The sequence below is a fragment of the Opisthocomus hoazin genome, chromosome 21, assembly GCF_030867145.1.
Source record: "Opisthocomus hoazin isolate bOpiHoa1 chromosome 21, bOpiHoa1.hap1, whole genome shotgun sequence".
In the NCBI taxonomy this organism is placed as follows: Eukaryota; Metazoa; Chordata; class Aves; order Opisthocomiformes; family Opisthocomidae; genus Opisthocomus; species Opisthocomus hoazin.
The window spans coordinates 6,045,917-6,072,721 of NC_134434.1; the positions used below are offsets into that span (position 1 = coordinate 6,045,917).

The 26,805-nt window shown below is 57.4% G+C and overlaps 2 protein-coding genes across 5 annotated transcripts in view; one reads left to right on the forward strand and one right to left on the reverse strand.

Moving 5' to 3' along the window:
- Positions 1-13,003: 13,003 nt before the first annotated feature.
- On the reverse strand, positions 13,004-22,103 carry SLC16A6 (solute carrier family 16 member 6). 3 transcript variants are annotated; one of them, XM_075441233.1, is made up of 6 exons: positions 21,985-22,103; positions 19,799-20,042; positions 19,036-19,179; positions 18,187-18,315; positions 16,392-17,213; positions 13,004-15,554 (listed from the first exon to the last, which is right to left on the reverse strand). In XM_075441233.1, exons 2-6 carry the CDS (start codon positions 20,031-20,033, stop codon positions 15,313-15,315), a joined length of 1,572 nt encoding a protein of 523 aa, XP_075297348.1. In that variant the 5' UTR covers positions 20,034-20,042; positions 21,985-22,103; the 3' UTR covers positions 13,004-15,312. The 3 variants fall into 3 exon arrangements, with proteins under 3 accessions (XP_075297348.1, XP_009933373.2, XP_075297346.1); XM_009935071.2 differs by lacking the exon at positions 21,985-22,103 and having other exon boundaries at positions 19,799-20,699; XM_075441231.1 differs by lacking the exons at positions 19,799-20,042; positions 21,985-22,103 and having other exon boundaries at positions 18,187-19,129.
- ARSG (arylsulfatase G) overlaps positions 21,017-26,805 on the forward strand; it is a 32,401-nt gene continuing 26,612 nt past the window's right edge. For both annotated transcript variants that reach the window (XM_075441234.1, XM_075441235.1), the window contains exon 1: positions 21,017-21,163. The gene's annotated coding sequence lies outside the window, so the exon portion shown is untranslated. The remainder of the gene's footprint in view (positions 21,164-26,805) is intronic.

The following is a 26,805-nucleotide window of genomic DNA, read 5'->3' on the forward strand; positions in this document are numbered from 1 at the left end:
GCAAGCCTTCGGCAGCAGCAGCCCTCTTACATCATGTCTGGCATTTGCTAAAAACTGTCTAGAAGTAGGGGGAAAACTTCCTCTTTTGCTCGGGCAGATGACCCAGGCAGACCGTCCTTCCCCCTCCCTCCTGTCCCCACCACCAAGACTCGAGGAGAAAAGGGGATGTGCTGCAGCCCGTGCCCAGCAGCGTGCCCGGCGTCGGATCTGCTGCGGGGAGGGGTGCTCCGGCTGGCTGTGGGCACCGGGACGCCCCGAGCGACGGCCCCAACCGCCCAGGGAATTCCTGCTTGATGGCAACCTGTGATGCTCTTCATGAAACCGCAACAAAACCAACCTCAGCGCTTCTCGTCTTGCCGTCTGCTGTGCTCCGCGAGCCGGGCTGCTGCCTGGGGAGGGGATGCCAGCCTGGCGTGACTCCTCCAGCTCCGCAGCCGCCAGCTCTCCTTCCTCCTCGGCTGCCGACGTCTCTCCCTGCTGATGGCACTCCATCGCTGCTCACGGCAGGAGAGCTTTCTGCTGTTCCTTCTCTCACTTCTGCAATGCTCAGGGAGAAATATTGCTACATACTTTTTTCCGGCACGTAGCAAATCCTAAATCCTCCTCTTGTTTCCAGTGAAATATTGCCTTTCATTGCCCTTGTAATAAAGCAGGACGCAATCATATCTGCTATCTGTTATCTGGGGGTGCCACTAGGGCAAAGGAACGTTTTCATGGGTGCCAACGTCAGCAGCAAGTCACGGTGGCTGTCTCCTCGTCACGCCAAAGCACCGACTGACACTGTGGCAAGATTTCTTCCTTTAGAAAGGCAACGCCTGAACCGGTAGGATAGATAGACGGAGAGTGTTTAGGCGTTTAATATACAAATTAATTGCCAAAAGTAACTTCCCTGTAAGCAGACAGCAGGGTAAAGTGTTTTGTTTTTCCCTCTTCACAGAAGCAGGGATCAAATCTGAAAGCGTCTGGGCGGCAGCCAGCCGTTTGGCTGGAGCCAGGCTTCCCACCCCGCGTCTCCATAGCCCGTGTCATTCGCTTGCAGCAGGACAACTGCGTGTGAGTATGGCAAAGGCAGGAGGGCAGAGGAGGAGAATTTAGCCTGGCACGGTCGCTTACTGCGGTGGGGTGGAGGGCAGCGCTCCCCGGGCAGGTTGCATGAGAGTCTCTGCCTGCATGTAGGGAATGTGTCTCCGAGCTAGCAGCTCCAAGGGCAACCCCTAATCAGTGGGGGAGAAAAAAGCACCTCGCAGAGCAATTCTCAGCCTGGAACCATGTCCCAGGTCGGTCAGGTGAGTCACTGCTGGGCACGGCGCATTCGGACACCTCCGGTGAACCGAAACCACCTCCGCCCATCAGCTTTGTGCTGGCCCTCCCCGCCAGAGAAGGGCGGCACGGTGGGAGCACTCCCCAGAGCCCTGCAGGACAGCCCTGCGCTGTCGTCTGGCCGAGGACGGTTTGCAATGTGGGGTGCTCCAGGACCCCATCATGGCGGGATTTCACCCGCCCCATTTCCACCTTCGCTTTCCTAACAAAGCCGTTGCAAATAAATAGCTCCAGATCTTGGCAATGGTGTAGGAACTAACCCCACATGTTTTACAGCACCTTAAGAGCAAAAAGATAACTAAATCCTCATTTAAATTGCCATTTGCATAGCTGAGGCTCTTTGGATCACACATTTCTTTAGCATGGGCTGATTTTTTCCTCCTTCTTTCGGTCAGACGGGAGACAGGTTTGTGTGGACACGAACGTCACCCCACCGTTGTGTCTCGCCCAGCGTGGGTAAGCCCAGGCTGCCCAGGAAGCGCTCCTAGCGTGATGCTTATGGAAACCAGGCCGGAGCTGAAGATATTAGTAAGAAAATAGCAGGTCTGCAATGCACAGCTAGTTAGCTTGACTTAAATGGCAAGATAATTGGAGAGGGACTTTTCACAAGGATATGTAGTGATAGGACAAGGGGGAATGGCTCTAAACTAAAAGAGGGCAGATTTAGATTAGAGATTAGGAAGAAATTCTTCCCCATGAGGGTGGTGAAACACTGGCCCAGGCTGCCCAGAGAAGCTGTGGCTGCCCCCTCCCTGGCAGTGCTCAAGGCCAGGTTGGATGGAGCTCTGAGCACCCTGGGCTGGTGGAAGATGTCCCTGCTGATGGCAGGGGGGTTGGAACCGGATGATCTTTAAGGTCCCTTCCAACCCAAACCATTCTGTGAGTCTATAATTCACTGCAAGCGATTCTGTCCGAGCCCCGTAACCTGTTGAAGCGAGCATGCAGCATGATGCCATCGCCGAGAGGAGGAGGACAGCAGAGCTTGGGGATGGCGGAGGCATCCGAGCTGTCCCTGCTCACTGTGGACCAGATCATGGTGGAGGAGCAGCAAGGCGGCTGGAGAACAGCTGCAATCCAAGCGCAGGGCTGGATTCCAGGAACATCAGAGCAATAAGCATAGCAGCTGGGCTCACTCAGTGGCTTCGGGTCCAGCAGAGAACAGCCCACTTCGGGCCAAGGCTACGGGAGGTTCAGATTAGATGTTAGGAAAAGTTTCTTTCCTGAAAGAGTGGTCAGGCATTGGACCAGGCTGTCCAGGGCAGTGGGGGAGTCCCCATCCCTGGAGGGGTTCAAAAACCGTGTGGATGTGGCACTTGGGGACATGGTTTAGCAGGCGTGGAGATGTTGGGGTGACGGTTGGACGTGATGATCTTAGAGGTCTTCTCCAACCTTAATAATTCTGTGATACTCTGAAATCATACCGCCCTAAGGGGAGGTGTGAAATCCAATCTCTAGTCAATGCCAGGGCTACGAGGATGGTGAGGGGACTGGAGCATCTCTCCTACGAGGAAAGGCTGAGGGAGCTGGGCTTGTTCAGCCTGGAGAAGAGAAGGCTGAGAGGGGACCTTCGAAATGCCTCTAAATATCTGCAGGGTGGGGGTCAGGAGGACGGGGCCAGACTCTTTCCAGTGGTGCCCAGCGACAGGACAAGGGGCAACGGGCACAAACTGAAGCCGAGGAAGTTCCAGCTGAACCCGAGGAAGAACTTCTTCCCTCTGAGGGTGACGGAGCCCTGGCCCAGGCTGCCCAGGGAGGCTGTGGAGTCTCCTTCTCTGGAGATATTCCAGACCCGTCTGGCCGCGGTGCTGTGCAGCCTGCTCTGGGTGACCCTGCTTGGGCAGGGGGTTGGGCTGGGTGACCCACAGAGGTCCCTGCCAACGCTGAACATTCTGTGATTTTGTGACTTTTAAGAGTTGAAAACTAAAATGGCTGTCAAAATAGGAACAATCAGCTCCGTAAGCGGAAAAATGCCGCCTTGCTGTTGAAGCGTGGTGGCAGGTGAGCGGGGCTGCCCGGTGCCTAGCGGTTTGTTTTCTGCCATTTTTAGAAGACTGACGAATTTCCAACTCTGTAAGTTCTAGATCCTTTGGAAAAGGCGGGGACACGGGTGCTATCGATTCACGGCGCTGCTTAGGCACCCTTTCCTCGGCCGGGTTTCCCAAGCAGACAAAACGCAGGAGGGGAATTCCTGACAGATGCCGGCTGCCCTCTCGCTTGCGAGCGAACTTCTGTGTTGTAGAGGAAAAGCAGCGTCCGTCGTTTTTACGTGCTGAAAATCGCCGTTACCTGCGGATGGCTGGACACAAGATATAATTCTGCTGTGAATGGAGGGCAAAGAGAGTGAAAAGGGAGCAGGGGAAGGAGAGCCCGGCCCGTTGCAGCCTCACGCCCCGTTCCGAGCGGTGAATTTACCTCCGCTGCAGCACCCAGACCCTGCCAGACGCAGGTACAGTATTTGGCCCTTCCTTCACCAAATGATGTCGGTGTGTATGAAATTTGCTGTGGATTTGGTTTTCCGAATAACATTGGGCCTCAAAAAACCAGATTGGTGTAGTGGCGGGGTGACCGTGCGGGCTGGGCTGGGGGTGGGTGGGCACGGGTGGGTGGTGGTGACCGCAGCGGGGGATAAAGCTGTAAAAAGCTGGAAATCGTGGGTGCCGGCGGAGGCTGGGTGAGCCACAGCATCCCGCATCCCCCATCCCCAATCCCGCATCCCGCATCCCCTATCCCCAATCCCGCATCCCCCATCCCGCATCCCCCATCCCCAATCCCGCATCCCGCATCCCCCATCTCGCATCTCACATCCCCCATCCCGCATCCCCCATCCCCAATCCCCCATCCCGCATCTCCGCATCCCCCATCACTGCATCCCCCATCCCGCATCCCACCCCCCACCCCGCTGTCCCCGCTGCCGTCACCAGACGGAGCCTCGCGGCTGCTAATCACCCTCGGGCTCTGAGCCTGCCTTAATGAGCCTCGCGATGCTCCGTCCCGCGTGGCGGCCGGGCGCAGCGTCGCGAGGTGGCCGCCAGGGGGCGCCCTCGGGCCGCGCAGCCGGGGCGGGGCCGCGGGGGGGGCGGTGCAGGGACCCCACGCGTGTCCCCCGCCGGGTCTTCTGCGGCTTCTCGCAGCCCGGAGCCGCGGGGGCCCGGACACGCGGGGGGGGGGGGGGGCGGTTTGCCCCCCACGGGGTGAGTGTCGGACCGTGGCTTGGGGAAATCGGGCGGGTTTTTGGTGCCCGTGGTCGCCGGCCACTCGTGGGGGTCGGTCGGGTGGCCCCCGGTGTGCTGCTACAGGCCCTGACACTGTAGAGAATTATTGGATACGGGGACTGGGTGGCTGTGGAATGACCCCCCTCCCTTCACTGCCCAGCCCTACGCAGGGCATCGCTGTCCCCCCCGCCAGACCCCGACACGGGTGGGGCTGGGGGAGCCGGGAGCTGCACCCCAAGCGCCAGCCCCACCAACCAGCGTCTTCCCAGTCCAGCCTCCCACTGCCCCGCAGAAATCAGCACTCACACACTGTGCTGGCGCATCCTCCACGTCGTGTCATGGCCCGTCCCCGAGGCCGCCCACGGACATGGGTGTCCAGGAGCAGCGTGTCACCGCGCCCCGGGACAGGTTCCTGGCCACCCTTCTCCCTTGGGAACGCATTCCGCAGCGGGATAGACCCACGGGAGAGAGAGTCCAGTGGAGGGCTGCAAGGATGATGAGGGGGGCTGGAGCATCTCTCCTACGAGGAGAGGCTGAGGGAGCTGGGCTTGTTCAGCCTGGAGAAGAGAAGGCTGCGAGGGGACCTTAGAAATGCTGATAAATATCTGCAGGTGGGGGTCAGGAGGCCGGGGCCAGACTCTTTCCAGTGGTGCCCAGCGACAGGACAAGGGGCAATGGGCACAAACTGAAGCCGAGGAAGCTCCAGCTGAACCCAAGGAAGAACTTCTTCCCTCTGAGGGTGACGGAGCACTGGCCCAGGCTGCCCAGGGAGGCTGTGGAGTCTCCTTCTCTGGAGATATTCCAGCCCCGCCTGGATGTGGTGCTGTGCAGCCTGCTCTGGGTGACCCTGCTTGGGCAGGGGGATTGGGCTGGGTGATCCCCAGAGGTCCCTTCCAACCCCCACCATCCTGTGATTCTGTGACCCAGGCACCGTTACAGCAGCATCGCTGCACATCACCGCACCCCACGTTCTGGCTTCCTCGCAGGATGAATTTCACAACCCCGGCGTGGGTTTGTGTTTGGGCTGTAGCTGTTGACCCTGTAGCTTCTGCCTGCGTGCGTCTTCTTGTTTGTCTCGTCTTTCCACGGTCCGACAGGCGTAAAAGCTGCAGGAGCACGGGAGTTTGGGGTTTCCAGAGGAAGCTGTGGTCAGGGGCGTGCGAAGAAATGTCGGGGGTAGAGAGTGGTACGTGTGGTTGGTAACTCTTTGTCGTGCTCAGTAGGAGCAGGGGTTAGAAGGAGCCAGGGTTTTGGGGACAGAGGCAGGAGGGCTGCACGGCTTACAGGGGCTGGGGGCTGGGAACCTTCCGGCAAGCATTACCCGTACTGGTTTCAAATACAGGAAGCGGAAGGCAGTGGAGAGGGAGAATGATGCTGCTTTAGTCTTTCAACATCAAGATCAAAATCTTTCGACTTTCTTGTTCCATTTTCATTTAATGTGTTACATCTCGAAGACCTTACTGTCAAGGACTAGAATCATAGAATCACAGACTCACTTGAGTTGAAAAAGGCTTCTAAGGTTATAGAATCACAGAATGGTTTGGGTTGGAAGGGACCTTAAAGCTCATCTGGTTCCAACCCCCCTGCCATCAGCAGGGACATCTTCCACCAGCCAAGGTTGCTCAGAGCTCCATCCAACCTGGCCTTGAACACTGCCAGGGAGGGGGCAGCCACAGCTTCTCTGGGCAGCCTGGGCCAGTGTTTCACCACCCTCATGGGGAAGAATTTCTTCCTAATATCTAATCTAAATCTGCCCTCTTTTAGTTTACAGCCGCTCCCCCTTGTCCTATCACTCCACACGTGAAAAGCCCCTCTCCAACCCCACCATGCCTGCTAAACCATGTCCCCAAGTGCCACATTCACACGGTTTTTTAACCCCTCCAGGGATGGTGACTCCCCCACTGCCCTGGGCAGCCTGGTCCAATGCCTGACCGCTCTTTCAGGAAAGAAATTTTTCCTAATATCCAATCTAAACCTCCCCTGATGCAACTTGAGGCCACTGCCTCTCATCCTATCGCTGGTTACTGGGGAGAAGAGACCAACCCCCCCTCACTGCACCCTCCTGTCAGCTGGTTGGAGAGAGTTATCAGGTCCCCCCTCAGCCCTCTCTTCTCCACACTGAACAGTCCCAGCTCCCTCAAGCCTCTCCTCAGCAGACTTGTTCTCCACACCCCTCAGCCTCATTGCTCTTCTCACAGCGAAACGGTGGCAGGGACCCCCACGTGTCCCCCAAACCCTACAGGCGCTCAAGGAGAGCCGCACGGCGTCACTGAAACGCCCTGATGTGCTGCAGGGCTGGAGCGCGTAAGCAGAGCGTATAGCGCACGCAGAAAAGCCCGTGTGCTTAAAGGGTGACGTTCTGCCATGTACTACGGACTGTTTTAAAATTTACTGGCTGACAAAAATCGGCCCTAAAAATTCTTCGCTGAAAAGCTCATGTTTGTATGGTCTCTTGGCCGACACCGGTCGCTAATGCGATGCTGCGGTGTTTGGTCTCTGCCACACGTGGCCAGGAACGTTTCTCTTCATCACTCGGTAGGGTCTGAGCCCCGCGCAGCTGCGGGCGGCTTCTGTGGTTTAATTCATCGTATTTCGTAAGGCTGGCAATAAAACAGCAGCAATGAGAGTCCCTGTGCAGCAGGAGAAGGGTGTTTGCCGGCGATACGGGCAACTCCGCACGGGCAGCTGGGCGCTGGGTACCGGCGGAGAGGCTCCAGGCAGCAGGATCTGCCACGGTCCGGGCTGCCAGAAGCCTGGCTGCACCCAAGAGTTTGCTTGAGGAGCATGAGAAGATGCCCTCAACTTCAGCCCAGCTTATTTACATCGTTTCTTTTATTTTTTTTTTAATCAGGTTCACAGAGTTAATTGGCGCTTTGTGCGAGAGGTTTAATTTCCATGTCAGGATGTTATTTTTAATTACTGTGACCAGGATTTGGTCAGGCTTCCGTTTTTCTTTGCGTCACCCAGGTAGGATGCTTCCTCCTCTGTGCCGGTGAACAGGCTCCCTCGCGCTGGGGCCCCGGATCGGGCTGACAGGGGAGAGCTCCCACTGGGCACAATTTTCGGGATTAATTTTTGCTCTCTGCTTCCCAGCTCCACTTTTGTGCTCCCTTCCTGCTCTTACACACTGTGAGCAATTAAATTCTCGAAGCGTGTGAATTATCCGTGATTAAAAGTACGCACCAGAGCGCATTATATATTTTAAAAATTGCTCTTTCGAAATGGAATCACTTATACATTCTTATATTTATTGCTGTTGTTTTCTTGCTCGTTGAAACTGAATTTGATGTAGATCTATAGAAACAGAAACTGAATTTGATGTAGATCTATAGTTTGTGTCCGGCTGGCACTTTACACCCTGCTGGCTGACGGGTTCGGCCCCTCTGCGGTGCTGCAGGCGCTTTCTGCCCAGTGAGATCCACCACGTAGGTCAGGCTGCCAGGTCAGCGCCCGGGCCTTGAAGGCGAACGCTGAGGTTGAAATCCCCGTCTCGGTCAAAGCTGTGCAAAAAAAACAACGATTGAATAAAAAAGCCTTTGAGATGGGATGATGGGGGTGCAGAGCTGGGCAGGACCGGGGCTGTGCCAAGGCAAACATTTGATGAACGAAAGCTTGAGCGCGGTTTTGTATTTAATCTTTTGGGTGATCCATTTGTGTCCGGATTTGCTTTAGCTGCTGTTGGGGGAGCGGGTTTCCACCTTCGCTTTTCTGAGCGCTCTGATGGTGACACTGGAAGAAGCCGTGAAGGGCTCTGACCCCTCTCCGGTAGAGAGGAGAACAGCCAGCAAAAGGGAGAAGAGACAGAAACACGGCTTCTATGCCTGCAGGCTCCTTTGCGGGTGCAGTTTATTGAATGCATTTTACTGCTGGCAGAGCCCGGGGAATCGCACGGGTTACCGAGGGAGGGGAAAGTCTCGCAGGCCAGCGGTGAAGGTGGACCTGGGTGTTGCTGAAGCCAGGTTTGGGGTTTTCAGACCCCTCGCTGGATCGCGTTGGCTCAGCAAAGGGTTGTGGTTTGTGAGCAGCGAGCGACGGCGTGTCTGCCGTGTGAGGGCTTGCTGGAGGCCGGGGAGCGGATATATAAATGTATGGGACCTTAGAAATGCTTATAAATATCTGCAGGGTGGGGGTCAGTAGGATGGGGCCAGACTCTTTCCAGTGGTGCCCAGCGACAGGACAAGGGGCAACGGGCACAAACTGAAGCCGAGGAAGCTCCAGCTGAACACGAGGAAGAACTTCTTCCCTCTGAGGGTGACGGTGCCCTGGCCCAGGCTGCCCAGGGAGGCTGTGGAGTCTCCTTCTCTGGAGATATTCAAGCCCCGTCTGGACGCGGTGCTGTGCAGCCTGCTCTGGGTGACCCTGCTTGGGCAGGGGGTTGGGCTGGGGGATCCCTAGAGGTCCCTGCCAACCCCCACCGTTCTGTGACCCTGTGAGAGGATTCCTCGGATGGCGCTGGGATGTGCCCACTTTCGTGCCCGTGGGGACAGGGATGGAGACGGGGAGCAGCGGAGCTCCCGGGGTCACCCCGCGTGGGGAGGGCTGCAGCCAGGCTTTCCCTTCGGGATTTCCTGGCTGTGCCCGGGGGGGACCCGGCTTGGCACTGGCTTTCCCCAGCAGTGCCGAGCTGCTGGGTGTCGTTCGCTGAGTGGGACCCGTTGGCCAGAGCCCATCGCAGCAGAACGGGAGGGCTGCAGCGCCCGATAGCAGCCGGGGTGCCCGCGGCGGGGTGCGGGTCCGGGCTGCGCCTGGCCGATGCTGATAAGCTGTTGTTGCCGCAGCCCGGGGTGTGTGAGGGAGGAAGATGCTGGTGCACAGGGTGTTTGGCAGCCGTTATCTGGTACTGTGAGGGCGAGCTCGGAGCGTGCACCGGAGGCCCAGGGCTGTGGCAGGAGGAGGGGAAGGGAGTGATTTCACGGCGGGCATAGAGCCCTGGGGGTGTGCAAAGGAGCTGGCTCTTCTGGGGGTTCAGCTCCAAGCTGGGCGCGAGCTGTCGCTCCGGGCGTGTTTTCCAATTTCAAGTTTCCCGGTGTGCACGTTGCGACATTTGGCGAAGGGCGGCTTGTCCTGCGGCTCTGCTTTCGGAGAAGCGGCGGAGGTGCATCCCGCATCACAGAATCCCAGAGCTGCAGGGGTTGGCAGGGCCCTCTGTGGGTCACCCAGCCCAACCCCCTGCCCAAGCAGGATCACCCACAGCAGGATGCACAGCACCACGTCCAGGCGGGGCTGGAATATCTCCAGAGAAGGAGACTCCACAGCCTCCCTGGGCAGCCTGGGCCAGGGCTCTGTCATCCTCAGAGGGAAGAAGTTCTTCCTCGGGTTCAGCTGGAACTTCCTCTGCTCCAGTTTGTGCCTGTTGCCCCTTGTCCTGGCGCTGGGCACCACTGGAAAGAGTCTGGCCCCATCCTCCTGACCCCCACCCTGAAGATATTTATAAACATATATTAGGTCCCTTCTCAGCCTTCTCTTCTCCAGGCTGAACAAGCCCAGCTCCCTCAGCCTCTCCTGGTAGGAGAGATGCTCCAGTCCCCTCCTCATCCTTGCAGCCCTCTGTTGGACTCTCTCCAGTAGCTCCTCACACATCCAAGGCCAGGTTGGATGGGGCTCTGAGCGACCTGATCCGGTTGAAGATGTCCCTGGTTGCTGCAGGGGGGTTGGGCTAGGTAGTCTCTAAAGGTCCCTCCCAACCCAAAGCGTTCTGTGATTCTGTGATGAGGAGGATGCTTGGCTTAGGCAGGAGCATCGCCTGGTGCATCACTAGTGCATGGGCAGAGCTGCATGGCTGCCCTGTGCCCTCTGTGCCCACCTCCTGCTGTCCTCAAACCCCAGGTAGAACTTCACAAATGGCCTTCGCTCTTCACTGGTTCTTTTTGGTCTTTGTCTTATTTTGCAATATTTAAAAAAAAAAAAACAAAAATTCATCCACGTCAACAGCAAAATGCAAAAGCTTTCATGTGCTTCAAGTGCTTAAAATGCCGAATTTTGCCAGCTTCCCAGAGCACAAGTGCAAGCTGGTGGGGATTAAAGCGAATTGGCGGAGCGGAGAGGTGGGCCGGTGGGTGCCAGCGTCGCTGGGGAGAGCGGGTCGCTGACGCGGGAGCACAGGGCGATGCTCAGCGCCCGGCTTTGCCGCTGCCCGACTCGGTCTCGCTGCTGCTCGTCCCTCTGCCAGGCTGACTGCGGCACGCAGCCGCCGGCGGATGAAGTAGAAAAACACATTCACGACGTTAATGAAAGCTTTGACAAAAAGGAAGCGAGGGAAACTATTGTCTTCTCGGCCTGATTCTCATAATGTCTGCGTGTAATAAGTTTTCTGGTTACACTTGTGGCTTCTGTGACAAAGCGGTGATTTAGAGGGCTGTCTTTACGGAGGCAGAGCCGCTCACACGGGCCAAAGTGCTCGTGAGTAATATTTGACCACAAATTGTTGTAACTGGAGCTTGACAACTGCAGCGGGAAGGGGGGGTGGGGGATCGCGTTTGATTTACGAGATGGCTCACTGCAGTCTGCGAGAGCGAGCTTTCTGCCAGCGCGGCCACGAATTTGCAAACCCTGCAAGTAAAGGTCCAGGCGAGCGCAGTTGGGGAGGGAAAAACGCTGGGCTTCGCGGCCAGGGTCCCCGAGGTCGGCGGGATCGGCCGGGGACGCGCGGGCATCGCGCCCGCGAACCGGCTGCTGGCCCCCACGGCGAGGCGGGATGCCGGGAGCCTTTCCCGCCCGGTGCCGCGTCCCAGTGGGAACCGGTGGCGTTCGGTGTGGACAGCGAGGATGAAGTTAATTCCTCTGGGCAGCAGTGCTTTCTCTCTCAGCCGGCAAAGCAAGCCAGAAGTTCAAGGGCTGTTTTCCTAAACTCGACCTGTGGAGCATCTGAAAGACGAGCTTCAGAGAGGGAGGGGGAAGGCTGCTGCTGGGGCTTGCATCACTCTGAGAATTCAGGTCATGTTTACTACAGGCAGCTGGAAAACGATGAGCTCAGAAGCTAACAAGTAACATCTGAAGGGAAGCATCAAAACTTCCAAGCTGTTTTGTAAGCACCTACTTTATACTTTTTTCCCCAAACCTGTTTTTGGCTGTGTTTGACGCTTCATTTGCCCCATGAAGTACCTGCTGGCGGCTCATCTCAAATCTGTGAAAAAGAACAAGAGGTTGCCCTTCCTTTTAATCTCAAATGGAAAATCGGTTTTGTCATTTTTTTTTTGAGGACCCCCAGCACAACCAACCAACCCGCCGTACAGCCGCCTTTCTGCCGCAGAAGGACAGACACCTTCGGTCTGAGGCCGTCCTGTCCTTCCGCGGGCTGACCTTGGGTAGTTGCCTTTATTTACATTTGGCCGGCGCTGGCCTCGTGGGCTACGAGAGTTCACACGGCCGCTGCGGAGAGGAACACCGAGGCTCGCAGCAGCGAGTTCTGCCCCGCGTTGCCCTCTTTTTACCGGCACAAAGTAGATCTACAATGCTACCGAATAAAAAGTATTCTTCTCCTGTCACCTTCTGGCCCTAACGCCTTCATGCCAGGAGAACAGAGGGGGTCGCAAGCAATGAATTTAAACCAGGTGGGAAAAATTACTCCAAACTGTTCCTGCGCAGGGAGACATCTGAGAAGCCTTACAGCTTTATGTGCTTCTCTCTATGCGAAGGGTGCAGTCTTTGTAACGCTTGTTTTTGCGGGGGGGAAGTGTTTTGAGGAAGCCGTCGCAAATAATGTTTGGTCACTGCCGTGACTGAGCCAGAGCTGCATGCGGAGCCCGCTCAGCTCCACGGGGCTTTGGTAGCGGCGTTGGGGCTGCTCCGCTCGCACGGGGCATCACCTCTGGGCTAGGACTTCCGCAACCGGAACGAAACCAAATCGCAGTTACTACAGATTATCAGTGGTGCGATGGTTCCTTCAGCAAGTAGTTCAGCTGCAAACCCAACGCACACACTGATATTTGGAATTAAGCAGCACAGCAGCGTTACTCCATGTAGGGCTTGGTGACGCTCGGAGTTAGGGGCTAAGCAGGGAAGGGCTTATCTCCGCTGGTGTAAAAAGAAGTTTTGAGAGCGAGAAAATGACCCTTTGGTGCGACTATCCTGCTATGACTAGCTTGATTTCTGATAGAGGAGCTGCCGAGCCTGGCACGGAGAAAGTATTCTGCAATTTGGAGAGGGAAAAAAAAAAATAATTACATGATGGCATGCTTCTTGAAGACACAGGGATAATGTTCCTGAGTGCCACCCATTCAGCTACCACTCTGGAGGAGAAAAGGCTCCTTCTCATCAGGCCTCCCCCTGCCAGGGTTTACAGAAGTGCCCTCGAGATCAGCACAAATCCCCCAGCTTCAACTCATTTAAAAGAAGGTAGGATTGCCCAATTTGCAGGGTAAACATGCGACTTCAGACCCCGCCACAACCCCATGGGGCAAAGGCTGACTCGGCAGCAGCCTAGGGATGAAGAAGAGGGAGAGGAAGAAAGTTTCTTCATTGTCTTTATTTAAAAAAAAAAAAAAAAAGGAAAAAAAGAAAAAGTTTATTGCAAAACTCAGTGTTTTAGAGTATTTCCAGAGTCCACTAGGTACGTTACAAACAACTCAGTAAATCCTGTTTTGAACGCATTAAAGCCTGCTTCTGGGTCTTCTGCGCCCGCACACACACACTCACTCGCTCCCCTGCTCGTGCCACGACAGACAGGAACAGAAACGTACTGTGAGGTCAGCGACAAACATATTTGATCTGTATTGGAAACTGTTGTAAAAAAAAAATAAAATTAAATTACAGTAGAACCTCGCGAATCTGCAGAACAGGGAGCTTCCACACACACGCAAAACCTGGAGGCCTTGTTCCACTTCCAAGCAGAGTTGTGATAGCAAAGTGCTGTAGTGAGGTCTCGTATCACAAAGACTTCGATAATCTTACAGTTGTAGCCTACAGAACATTTACCAAAATGCTTGAAGTATCATAAATTAACAATAAATAAAAAGCACATCTTAATGCAACATCCTTATTTGTTCATTTACTCACTGATTCACAAAACTCTAGTTCTCTGTAAGGGGTCTTCCAGTCCCGGGTGCAACGCAGCGAGGTTCTGCTGGCTGTGATAAAGTGCTGAGGCAGAGGAAGGACACGAGACCGCGGGTCTCGGGCAGTGAGGATGAACTGCTCTAGCCACTTGGTTGCAAGAGTGCCTATTCTTTTTTTTTTTTCCAGACATCTAAGACAGAAAAAACAAATCAAGCACCTTCCCAAGGAGTTGGGTGGTTGGATTTTCTCTTTTAAAAACAGATTGTCCCACATTTCTATGGCTGGTCAAACACAGACAGGTCAGCGTAGCAGTTAATGCATGATGTTGCTTCCACTGAAATACACAGGAAGGTTGGTTTGGCTTTTTTCTCCCCAAACCAAACCCGACTCTTTTTGTTTGTCCCCCTGAGTTGCCTAGAGGCGTTAAGATGCATATAGGTGGGGTAAGCAAGCTTGTGTCACCATGAGGCGAGGAGGAATCTCTCCCCTTAAGACTAAATGAACAGCCAGTGCATTGGCTCTCCTTCCCTTCCCAGCTCCCACGTGCACAGGCTCCCCCCTGGTTCTCACCCAAGTCAGCAGCACAAAAAATGAAACCCCAAAGCCCCTCGCTGCCTTCGGGGGAGGCGGGGAAGGGGCTGCGGCTCCCGTGCCCGGGGGGGGTTGGCAGGCTGCGAGGGGCTGGGGAACGCGGGGTGTCCCACGCTCCAACGCGGACACGGCAAAGGTTTCCTTGGGCACCTGGCAGCGAAGGTTTCGGGTACATTAAGACACACGGGGCCAAATCCTCCCGGCAGCGTGGGCTGCTGACGGCAGCGGAGCTGGGTCCGCTGCCACCAGCTGAGGCCTTACAGCAAGAGATGCTGGATCTGTGGTCTATTATTTTTTTTTTTCCTTTTTAAATAAAAACTAAGACCTACCTATTAAAAACAGCTACACTCTATGCTGTAAATTTCCCAACAATTTCACAAGCTAGCAGTACAAGATAGGTATTGAAGAGACTGATGGAAAGACAGCTTTCCTTTACGCAAAAGATGATTTTTCCTCTCCAGTTATTTAAGCTAACCTCCTTTAACAAGCTCAGAATAAATTAATAAATACTAGTTAAATTAGAAACAGTACATCGGATCTGTCTATCAATAGAAAACAGTTCTAAGGGTATCAATCTGGAGAAGAAAAATGATCTTATGGAGTATGTGCAGTAATAACTGGCCATCAAGACGTACGGAGCCTCTGATTTCCCAGCATTTGTGACGTTCAAGTTAATTAGAAGAACATTAGCAAGGGTTTAAGTCAGCTATCTAGCCTAGCCTCCTCCTCAAATCTAAAACGTGAGTCCGTATTCTTCCAGAAGAAGAGTCAGTTGGCTACCGGTGGTGTACGAAACGCTCGTCTCCAGTTTGCGTCGTCGGATTCTTGACTGGGTGGAATTTGCGGTGGGGGGTGGCCGAGGACAGCCAGAGGCCGAGCTGCTCCCGCTGGTGCTGCTCTCAGTTCTTCTGGGATCCAGTCGAACCTTTACCTACGCTTGTAGGAAAGCAGGAGTGCGCATCACATCTTCATGCGAGACAGAAGTTATTCTTGTGTGGCTATCCGCATTTTTGTGGAGCTTTCCATTGTTGGTTAAAAAAGTTCTTTCTAATGATAAAAAAAAAGTTGTTGGTAGCAATTGTTCACATTTAAAATTTCACATTCCCTTTCGAATGTAGTTTTAAAACGTGGAGCAGAGCTGACGTTTCCCCCAGTCTTACGCCGAGTACATCAGATGGAGAAGGAACAGGGTTTTTTATGCCACGCAGTCACAGCCTTTTCCTGAATTTTCTGCTTTTCCAATATCCATGTCAATAAAGTCATCCGGTAAGTCTGGCAGGGCCTCGGCCGCGCTCTCCTCGGGGCAGCGCTGCCGGCGGAGGCACAGCCCAGCCTTGCACGGTCTCACCAGGGCCAGGAACACGGCACCCAGCACCATGCCAGCAGCGCAGGAGTAAAAGGCCGAGCTGTAATTCTGTGTCGTATCCACTAAGACACCTATGGAAAAGACGTTCGCAGCAGTTAGCCACAGCCCACCCTCCCTCTCCCTTGCCCATCCATCCCTCCTACAGGATTTTTAACTCCGGGTACCACGGCATCACTTTATTTGCAATCAGCACTCGATGGCAAACAGATGCCAGCCTTCAAAAAGCAAAACCGTTGTGTTTTTGGGCACAAACTGAAGCCGAGGAAGCTCCAGCTGAACATGAGGAAGAACTTCCCTCTGAGGGTGACGGAGCCCTGGCCCAGGCTGCCCAGGGAGGCTGTGGAGTCTCCTTCTCTGGAGATATTCCAGACCCACCTGGACGCGGTGCTGTGCAGCCTGCTGTGGGTGACCCTGCTTGGGCAGGGGGTTGGGCTGGAGACCCACAGAGGTCCCTTCCAACCTCCACCATGCTGTGATTCTGTGTTCAGAGGTACACAGTGTTGCCTTCAGGCAAGCCAGAACCCTTCAGGCACTCCAGGGACGCTCAGCATCCATTTGTTACGAGAGAGACTTCACCTTTCTGCAGCGTCACGGCAGAAACACAGGCAGGGTGGAAGCGGGTCTGCTCCCGCCGCTGCCAGAGCCCAAAGCGCTGCCCGCCCGAGGTTCCCGGCAGCAGCAGGGCAGCACTGCAGCGTTCCCCTCCGCCCCGAGGTTCCTCAGCAGTGGGACTCTGCAGAGCTGCACTGCAGCAGCCTTCTGGCTCCGAGAGCCTCCTAATGCTGGTTGCAGGGCTTTTAGGACAGCGCTATGAGTAGCGCTGCCAGAACGCTTTCTATGGAGATCAGCACCGACAGCTGTCAAACGCACCAAAAATAAGAAATTTAAGATGAAAGTTTTCGAGTTACCTGCAAGGGGTGGTCCAGCCAACCCAGCGAAGCTTTGAATGAAGACGTAGACTCCAGCTGCAGAAGACATCTTTGTGATGCCAACCACATCGTCTTCTGCCAGGAGGGGAATATGCGTGCCCGCTACCGTTCCGAGCATGAACCCAAAAAAGATGCTACATGTCATCAAGCCCCAGAATCCGGAGGCAAAAGGGAAGGCAAACAACGCTACAGACAGCAGAACGACGCAGATGAGTTCAATGTAGATCTTGCGGATCGGCTTCTTGTTGAGAACCCAGCCCGCTGAAATTCTTCCCAAGACCTCCGCGATGGCCATGGCCGACAGGATGTACGCAGAGTGGTCTTTGCCGATGCCAAGGCTGAGACTCAGGGGAATGATGTAGAGGGAGGGAGCGAAGAAGCCCAGGGTAGCGAACAGGCCAAAGAAGGCATAGCAGATAAAGCTATAGTCTCTCATTACTGAGAAGTCCAGTAGTTTGGTTTTTGGTTCTGGAGGGGTGCTGTGATTTTCCACAAGTATCTGTACGTGTTCCTTTGGTTCTTCACTTTTCGGCTCTGCTTTGGTGTTTCCAGGCACATTGCTGGGTGAGGTAGTTATTTCTACTCCTGAGTCTATGGACTCTATTGAGGTGCGCGTTTGCTCATTTTCAAGCATGTACTTGGTCTCCGCCGGCTCTTCCGGAGGCTGCACTTTCGCTTCTTCTTGCTCTTTGATGATAATGGGTCGCAACAGCGATCCGCAGACGACGATGCTGAGCTGCAGCACCCCGATGGAGAGGAGGCTGTATCTCCAGCCGATCTGCTCCTTCAGAGCTGTGATTGCTGAGGGGAGAGGGCAGAAGAAGCAGCAGGTATAACTAGGAAAGCCTGTAGTTACACCAAGGAGCATTCTGAATTTACAGCTAGGGGAGTAACTGAAGCTTCATCACTGGAGGGTCCCAAGCACCCCAGCTCTCACAGAGGCTGAGCAGGGGTCCCTCTTGGTCTACCCAGGGGTCTGGCACCCACGTTCCTCCCACCAGCTGCAGCAGACAAGAGCCAGAAATCACGTTTAACATCTGGCTAGCAGAAGCTACCCTCTCGGTAGCCACTTCTGAGGTCCCAGCGAGTTTGGGATGCGCAAGAACGAAGGCGGTGTTATTTTTAGTGAATGAGAGCAAACTCCCCAGTTGAGTTTCCTCTCCCAGCTGACCGCACCCTGAAACCAGCTACCAGAGGAAGTCTCTGAACTCAAAGGTGCATGTCACCGCTTAATTACCACCCTTCATTTGCCATCAAAGCTGCTTTGCAATGGGTATTAGCTGACAGCAAGCATGCCCAGCAGAAGACCACCCAGACAGCAGAGGACAGGCAGTGACAGGGACCTGCTGCCTGGGGACACGTCCCCGCAGGCCGGAGCAGCTCGACAGCCCATTCTAAGCACAAGCCCGCTAACCTTTACGAGCAGTTACGCGTACCGCGTGCATTTTAAATAGCTGAAGTTTCTTGGTGTTATTTTTAGCCGCTAGATCTATCCAGGGAACCCGGCGGGCTGCGTATCAGCGAGGCGCGTCCTGCTCTGGCAGGCGATGCTGGGGAGAGCTCGGGCATCGTTAGGCCGGTCTCTAGGATTACTTGGTAACCCTGCCCGCCAGGCACGAGTGCCACGGGCATGTGAGCAACCACCTGTGGGCTCTCGGGTCCACGAGCACCCTGGTACGGAGGGCCTTTGGCTCCCAGTCGCTTGGGAAAAGGTCGGGAGCAGCGCTGGGCTTTAGGCATGCACGTATGAAGCGACAGCATTCGGGCACTGTACCTGGTGCAAAGGAGAAAACAGCAAAGCATTCCCCTGTCGATGCCACTGCTGTGACCAGCGAGCGTCTTTTGTCAAAATACTGTGACAAAATGGTGACAGTCGGGAGGAAAGAGAGGCAGTATCCGAGGCCTGTGAATAAATGCCAAAAATTGCCATAACAACAAGTAAGGGAGGGGGAAACACCGATGCGAGAACACGTTAAGTCAGCTTTCCCAGTGGCAAGCTTACAGTATGATTTCGGCCAACTCAGCAAGTCACCCTGGAAGAAAACCATTGGGGAAACCAGAATGTTATTTTTTTTAAACTGGAAGGGGGAAAAGAAGAAAAAAACCAAACAAACAAACCACCCAAACCAAGAGACCCACCCTCCCAAACCCGCTAGGCAATGCCTTCTGCTCCCAAACGGCCAGCGGGTCCACGGTGAGGACCTCGTCTGCTTAAAGAGCCTGAGCCTGCAGCAATCGCTCCCCGAAGCCAGGCAAGCTCCCGACCACGGATGCGAGCAGACACCCAGGCCGGATTGGAGGGGGGGGGTAAGCATCAGGGAAAAAAAAGATATAGAGGTGAGAGGATTTGACCCCATGAACAGCTTTCACCTCCCCAGCGTGCCCAGTCAGAAGCAGTGAGCTGCACTAGCACAGTGCTCAAGTGCCAGGGTGGTCCCCAGGGTGACACGGGGCAGAACGCCAAGCCCTGAGCCCATCGCCTCGACCGGGAGAGCAAGGCCAGCAGCTTTTCTCAAGCCCTCCCAGTCCCACAGGCAGCAAAACCCCCACGGCCGGAGCCACGCTGGCAGGGAGCCGCAGGGCGAGCGAAGCGTTGGGCGGGTTGGCCGACAGGACGACTCACCGGAGACGACGCCGATGGCGACGTACATGTCCACAACAGTATGGGCGAAGGAGGCGGTGACCATGCCGGTGCTGATCAGCACCCCTCCGGCCATCACCACAAAGCGGTGACCGAAGCGATTGCTGAGCACGGTCGACAGAGGAGCTGGATGGGCAGAAGAGCAGAGCCGTGGTCAGCACCCAAGTCAGCAACTTCACCCGCTACCACCTCCTCCAGAGGCTCCTCTCATACCCCTGCCCAGGTCCTCGTGACATGCCACCTCCCCCGCCAGCTGGCCTCATAGAGCCCAGCATCACCCCAGAGCCATCCCTGGGGCACGGCACAGCTCGCGGCGTTTAGGATGGGCTACAAAGATCCATCAGCAGAGACCACGATGGGTGCGTGAGGTCCTGGGACAAACCCGCAGCCACATCCACAGGATTTCTGTGAGGATCAAGTTATTCCTCATCCTTTTCACTCCAGAGTTAAGCTTCAAAACTCCTGTTTTCAACCCTTGCTGACGAGACCTAACCAGCCAGGCCAGGATCGGCGACACGGACCGCGTCCCTGTCCCACGCAGAAGGACGTGAGATGGGGCTCAAAGGGACTGCCGGGCTGAGACAGACATTTCTTGCTACTTCAGGAGCACGCGGCCTCGACGCCATGGCTGTTATTTATCAACGAGCCATGAGAGACACGACAGTCACAGGTCCGAGCTCCTCACGTGCTGAGTCAGCAGTACGACCGTCCCCCTGTGCTCGCGCCAAACGCCGGCTCCTCTTACCTGTGAAGGTCTGCACAAAGACACATATGGATATTATCCAGGATATCCTGCTGTTGGTTTCGTCAAAGCTCTCCATCAGGTCGTTAAAGAAGACGCCAAACGATTTTATAATGCCGTAGGTTAGAGCTTCCACAAAGAAGAAAGCAAAAGCAATCGTCCAGCCCCATCCTCCGTCAGGCACTTTAGTATAAACATTTGGAGCGGTGCACGGCATTTTTACAGCTTTGACAGTCATTTTTTTGATCTGGAAAAGAGGGGAGAAAGAGCCAGGCATCAGTTTAAAGATGAATTTTGCCAAAAGAAGCACGGCCTGGCAGCCGGAACGTCGCTCAGGAACCACTGCCCAGTCCCTGCGCTGCCGAGGGATTGCAGGCAAGAGCTGGGCTGAAGGTTCTGCCGTGGTCGCCCCACCAGGCTTGTTCCTGCTGGTGCCCTTTGAGCCCAGGACCAGCAACCCTCTGCTCAGCCCCCAGCCGCAAAACCCAGCACCGCGGAGCTGCCATCTGCATTTCGGCGCGTGGGTGTGGATGGGTGCAGGTGGTGAAAGCTCCACCACGAGCTCGGGGACCCACAGGGGCTCCCCAGGAGCACCCGTCCTGGCGTGGGGTGGCCGGTGACACCTCGGTGACACCCATTTGCTGCTGGGGTCGGGCAACGATACAACCCACCATCAGTGTCCTAAACCCACCCAGCAGCCGCTGACTCCCGGGGTGACGGGGACCCTTGGGAGCCATCCCACTCCCCAAAATAGCTGCTCTAGGGCAGCCAAGCCCCCTGCCACCCGGGATGCTGCATCCTGGCAATAGGGGCTGGGGACCCCCCCCACTGCCACCAGCACCCGGTGCTGTCCCCACAGCCCTCGGGGTCACCAGGGCAGGAGGAGGTTGAAGCCCTCGGGGCTACTGGGGGGGGGGGGGGGGGGGGGTCTCAGGGCTGGAGTCTCTTCACCCGGGGGAGGGGGGGGGGGGGCTGGAGGGGGTCTCAGGGCTGGAGTCTCATCAGCCCCGCTCTGTCTCACCCCGGGGCCGTGGATTTGCCCCGCATGGGGCTCCGCGCTGTACCTGCCCACCCCCACACCTGTGGGGGGGGGGACACACACGACAGTCCCGGGGTCAAACCCCTGCTCTGGGTCCAAGCCCGCCCCCCCCCCCCCCCCCTCCCCCTCCCGTGGGCAGCCCCCGGCCGCACGGGCACGGCGCGAACCTGCGGCTCCCGCGGGCGGTGAGTTGCCCCCCTCCCCCCGCATTTCCCTCCTCCATTTTCTGCTCCAGCCCGTCGGCACGGCTCTCTCGGCGGAGGAAGCCCGAGGGGGGGGCTCCGGCAACGCGGCCCCATCCCACGGGGGAACTTCTCACGCAGGACCAGGCGAGTGCGTTGTGCGCGCTCCCGCGCCGACACCGGCGCCCACCGTGGGACGCGGGAGCCCGCCTGGGGGGGGGATGCGGGGGCCCACCCGAGCAGGGCGGGGTGTGTGTGTGTGTGTGTGACCCCTCTGCGGGGCTGTGCGGTTCCCCGGGGGGGGGGGGGGGGTCCACCGAGGGATGGAGCGCGGCGTGGTCTCCCGCATCGCCTCGGGCTGGGGGGGGGGGGGGGGCACGGCGGGGGGGACTCAGGCGGGAGCGGAGCCTCTGCCCGAAGTTTGCGGGAAGTGCCCGGGTGCCCCCCCCGGGAGAGGCACCGGCTCCGCAGTGAATTCCTGTGTCACTGCACAAGGCACGGGGGGGGGAATTGGATTAAAAAGGAACCACGCTATTTAGAAGCAGAAAAAAAAAAAGACAAACCACAAACGCCGTACGTTATGTACATTAAAAAAAAATAAGAGGAATTATGACGGGGGAAAAAAAAATAAAAAAATTAAAATGCCAGAGCTCATGGCGCGCCCCCCCCCCCCAGCCTTCCCTGCATCACTTTCCGAACATTTCAGACCTGATTTCTGCATCGCCACCGCCGCACCGGCTCCTCCGTGCCGCCGGCTAAAAATAAAGGGAGGCGTAAAAACGGAGGGGGGGGAGGTGAAAGGCAGGAAAAATTAAAATAAAAAAAATAATTAAAGGCGGGGGGAAAAGGGAAAAAAGACAAAAAAGGGAAAAAAAGGAAAAAGGTGAAAAATAAAAAGGGAAAAAAGGAAAAAAGGGGAAAAAAAGGAAACAAAGCTCCCCCCCTCCCCCGTGCGGGAGCCCACTCACCGTGCGGCGCTGGCGGCTGCGGCGCTGGGGGCTGCGGCGGGGCTAGGGGCTGCCCATGGCCGGGGCAGGAGGAGGAGGCAGCGGCCCCGCGGCCCCCCCCGCGCCGCTGCTGCTCCCGCTGCCGGCGGCGGCTGCGCCGCGCTCGCTCCCGGCCCTTATATACGCACCGGCTGGGCCCTCAGCTACCGGCTGCAGCCGGTCTCCGCCGGCGGCTCCGCAGCGCCATGTGCGCGCCCGGCCCGGCCCCGCGTCTGCGGGGGGGGGCGGAGCTGGGGGGGCGGACCCCTCGGATCCCCCCCCCCCCCCAACCCCGGCACCTGCTGCGGGGGGGGAGCAGACCCCGCCGGTTCGGGGGGGGGGGTTCGGTCCCCCGGGGCAGGGTAGCGGCGGTGAAGGGTCTGCCGGTGTAACGGGGGGGGGGGGGGGAGGTGGGGGGTTGGGGTCCCCCTCGTTGCGGTGGGGGCTCTGGGGGGTCGCGCCCGTTTGGTGCTGAAGTTTGGGAGCTCGTGGTTTGCAGAAATGGCCCCGCTGTGCTGGGGGAGGGGGAGGTGCGGGTTTTGGGGGGGGATGGTGGTGTTGGGGGGGGATGGTGCATTTGGGGGGGGGATGGTGCATGTTGGGAGGGATGGTGATGTTGGGGGGGGGTGGTGCGTGTTGGGGGGGGGATGGTGCGTGTTGGGGGGGGGATGGTGTGTGTTGGGGGGGTTGGTGGTGTTGGGGGGGTTGGTGGTGTTGGGGGGGTTGGTGCATGTTGGGGGGGGTTGGTGCATGTTGTGGTGCCAGCAAGGGACGTCCCCGACACGCGTTGGGCCCTGTGGGTGTGCAGCATGGCTGGGATTTGGCCCCCCACATCCCCCCTCGCCCCGCAGCAGCGGGATGCGGTGCCAGGAGCATCCCGGGTCCGGGCTCCCAGCAGAGCAGGCAGCCGCCATCCCATTTGCCGGGCGAGGGTCCCGTTTGCTGGACGAGGGTCCCTTTTGCCGGGCGAGGGTCCCGTTTGCCGGACGAGGAGCCGGGGATGGGACAGGAGCAGCTGCGACGGGGCCGAGCACCCACCACAGCCCTGCGTGCCGTTTCTGCGGACGCCGGCGTGCGCCCGTCCCCTCCGTGCTCCGGCATCGCAGGCCGCCTGTTACATTTTTAGGGGAAAAAAATCTCACTGATGGAGGGAGCTTAAAAAATAGCGATTTTTGAGTCAAACTGGAAGCAGGTGAGACCGACTCACCACCGATGTGGATGGGGGGTTCTGTCACGAAGAGCGTGTGGGGTCCTTCCCAGCAGTGCCCGGCAAGGGGGGATGGAGCTAGAGTGATGGGCACTATAGGGTTTCCCCGAAATTTCCCTGGAATCAGTAAGAAAGAGGAAAAAACTTGACAGCGTTGCGTTTCCCGGCGTGCTGTGCCGCTGGCCTCGACGTGCTGGGTATGGCCGGGCGCTGCCGGGGAGGTTTTGGAGCCTTGCACCCTTCCGTGGGTAATCACGGAGGGCTCAGAGCAGGGTGGTGACCAGACCCCTCCCGGGACCCCAACCGCAGTTCGCTGGGTTAAAGCGGGACCTGGCCATTCTGGTTCATGCCCCTGGAAAAACTAGCTGGGTCAGAACCGTTCCTCCAGCGCTTCCCCCGTCAGCACGGGCTGCGGTGTTTGGTTTGGCACCGGTCCCTTCGCTTGGTTTCCTTTCTTGTTTGTCGCAGCGGGCGGCGCAGGTGAGGGCGGCGGGCAGAGGAGGCAAAATTCTGCTGACAGCGGACAAATCGGGCGAATTAGCTGATGCTGTCGCTCAGTTCCTGTGAGAAAGCTACCATTGATGTCTCAAGGCAACGCCGGTCCAACGGCCCCTGCCTCCAGCAAAGCCGCCGATGTCACAGAATCACAGAATGTTTGGGGTTGCCCAAGCAGGGTCACCCACAGCAGGCTGCACAGCACCGTGTCCAGGCGGGGCTGGAATATCTCCAGAGAAGGAGACTCCACAGCCTCCCTGGGCAGCCTGGGCCAGGGCTCCGTCACCCTCAGAGGGAAGAAGTTCTTCCTCGGGTTCAGCTGGAACTTCCTCGGCTTCAGTTTGTGCCCGTTGCCCCTTGTCCTGTCGCTGGGCACCACTGGACAGAGTCTGGCCCCGTCCTCCTGACACCCACCCTGCAGATATTTAGAGGCATTTCTAAGGTCCCCTGGCAGCCTTCTCTTCTCCAGGCTGAACAAGCCCAGCTCCCTCAGCCTTTCCTCGTAGGAGAGATGCTCCAGTCCCCTCACCATCCTCGTAGCCCTCCGCTGGACTCTCTCCAGTAGCTCCTCATCTTTCTTGAACTGGGGAGCCCAGAACTGGACACAGCACTGCAGATGGGGCCTCACCAGGGCAGAGCAGAGAGGAAGGAGAACCTCCCTCGACCTGCTGACCACACTCCTCCTAATGCACCCCAGGATCCCATTGGCCTTCTTGGCAGCCAGGGCACGCTGCTGGCTCATGGTCACCCTGTTGTCCCCCAGCACTCCCAGTCCCTCTCCGCAGAGCTGCTCTCCAGCAGGTCAGCCCCAGCCTGTACTGGTGCCTGGGATTGTTCCTCCCCACGTGCAGGACCCTGCACTTGCCCTTGTTGTCCTCGCCGGGAGGTTTCAGCAGCTTCACCCCTCGCAGTCCCATCCTCGACAAGCTCAAATCCAGGTGCTGAGTGATGGGGACTGCGCCCCGCGTGTCCTTGGGGAGCCCCGATCGCCCCTTCCCCCCGGGAAACCCCTTCCTCCGAGGGGTTGTGCCTTTCCCGGGTACGGCTACCGGGTGACCACCTCGTCTGGGCTCCGCGCGCCGATCCCCCGTTACACAAGCTTTTCCTTGGGAATGGGTCGCCCTCCCCGCGCTGTAATTCTTCCTGGCAGCGACAGTGCGAGTGGTTATGGGACAACAAAAGAGGTTTGTGCCTCCAGGGGAGAAATAAGAATGCAAATATCTTTGGCATGAAAAAACAAAGGCGATTTGCTCCTTGGTATTTCTTGTCAGTGCTTTGCATCTGTCTCCGCTTCACCTTCTCGTTCCGTTCCTTTGGGCTTTCCAAGTGCAATAAGGGTTTGGGGAGCGACGGGGGCTGGAGGGGCTGATGGCGGGGGGTGCAGCCTCTCCAGCCCAGCGCTTCGCCGCTCTGCCGTGAAACGCTTTTTCCCCCCATCTTTGCCCACTTTTGGGGGATTTTCCCTGCTGCAGCCCGGCCTCGGAGAGGGTTTGGCCGTGTCTTGCCAGGACGCTTTGCCCCGGTGCACCCAACGTGGGTCCGTCCCGTGCCTGGCAGCGGCTTGGACCGGGATGGGCATCTCCATCTTCCCGGGGACTTTGGCACCGCTCCCAGCCCGGGTGCGCGGCCGGCGTTCGAGGGCTCTGCAAACCACAGCGAAGGAGAGCGAGCGTCAGCGGGCGTAAATCAGCCGGGAGCTGGAAAACAGGGCGGGCTGCGGACGGAGAGGGAGCGCGGGCCCCTGCTTTCTGCCGCCGGATGGGTCAGGGACTTCCAGTTCGTTTGTTCTGCTGGGGTTCGCCCAGCCCCGCTCCGCGTGCGTAATGTTTTCTCTGAAAGACCTCGCAGTTAGATGGGTGAAAAACATTCTCCTGTCCCGGGAGCTGGCAGAAATCCGAGTAAATCTGCAGAAGTATGTTTGTGTCGGTGCTGCGCGTTCTGCGAGGGGAACTCGTATAAACTATTGCAGTAGAAAACCTTTTCCTGGAATAAAGTCTTGACTCTGTTCAGAGCATTGTCAGGACGATCGTACCGGGAACGGAGCTTTGCTGGTAAACACGCAGAGCTGGTGCTCAAGGGTGGGGGTCAGGAGGACGGGGCCAGACTCTTTCCAGTGGTGCCCAGCGACAGGACAAGGGGCAACGGGCACAAACTGAAGCCAAGGAAGCTCCAGCTGAACAGGAGGAAGAACTTCTTCCCTCTGAGGGTGACGGAGCCCTGGCCCAGGCTGCCCAGGGAGGCTGTGGAAGTCTCCTTCTCTGGAGATATTCCAGCCCCGCCTGGACGCGGTGCTGTGCAGCCTGCTCTGGGTGACCCTGCTTGGGCAGGGGGTTGGACTGGGTGACCCACAGAGGTCCCTTCCAACCCCCACCATTCTGTGATCCTGTGCACTCTCTGCCCCGCCGACAGACCCCTCACGAGGCACCTGCTGCCCTTTGCTCTCCTCGGATCATAAGTAAAGTCCACGTGTCGTTCATTTGCGAACAAAAAATAAAATTTCTTTTTTTTTGGTCTCCCTCCTGAAAGCCTGGCTGTCCCCGCTGGGATGTGCCACCAGCCATCCGCTCCGGGCTGCGGCCGCGCATCCCCCGGTGGGGTCGGGGTCCATGCCGTGAGCCATGCCGTGGGGGCATGTCCCCGTCCCATATCACTTGGCAGCCGTGGGCTCGGCATGCAGCTCGAGCCATCGCTTCTGCTTGCCTGCCTCAGTTTCCCTGACCCCGGCTGGCACGAGGGGTGATGCTGGGGGTGATGCTGGGAGCCCCCGTGCTGGTCCTGGGGTGACAGCGGGAGCCTGCTCCGGTTTGGATTGCTCATCCCCTGCCGTGTCCTTATCTCCCCGCTCCCCGCAGCCGGGACGAGGATGTCAGCCAGGGCTTTCGGCAGGCGAGCGGGGCCGCCGGCGCGGGTTTGGGCCGGAGATCGGAGCTGTGACGCCCCGGGGTGGGGTGCGAGCCCCGGGTGCTGGCGGGGCACGGATCGGCGCAGCCGGGCGTGCTTCAGAGGGGCGGCAGGTTTTTCCGGGCTCCGGCTGCCGCTTTGCTCTCCAGGCAGGCGTGAAAACGCGAAAGAATGCGAAAAATGTGAAAATGATCGCGCTG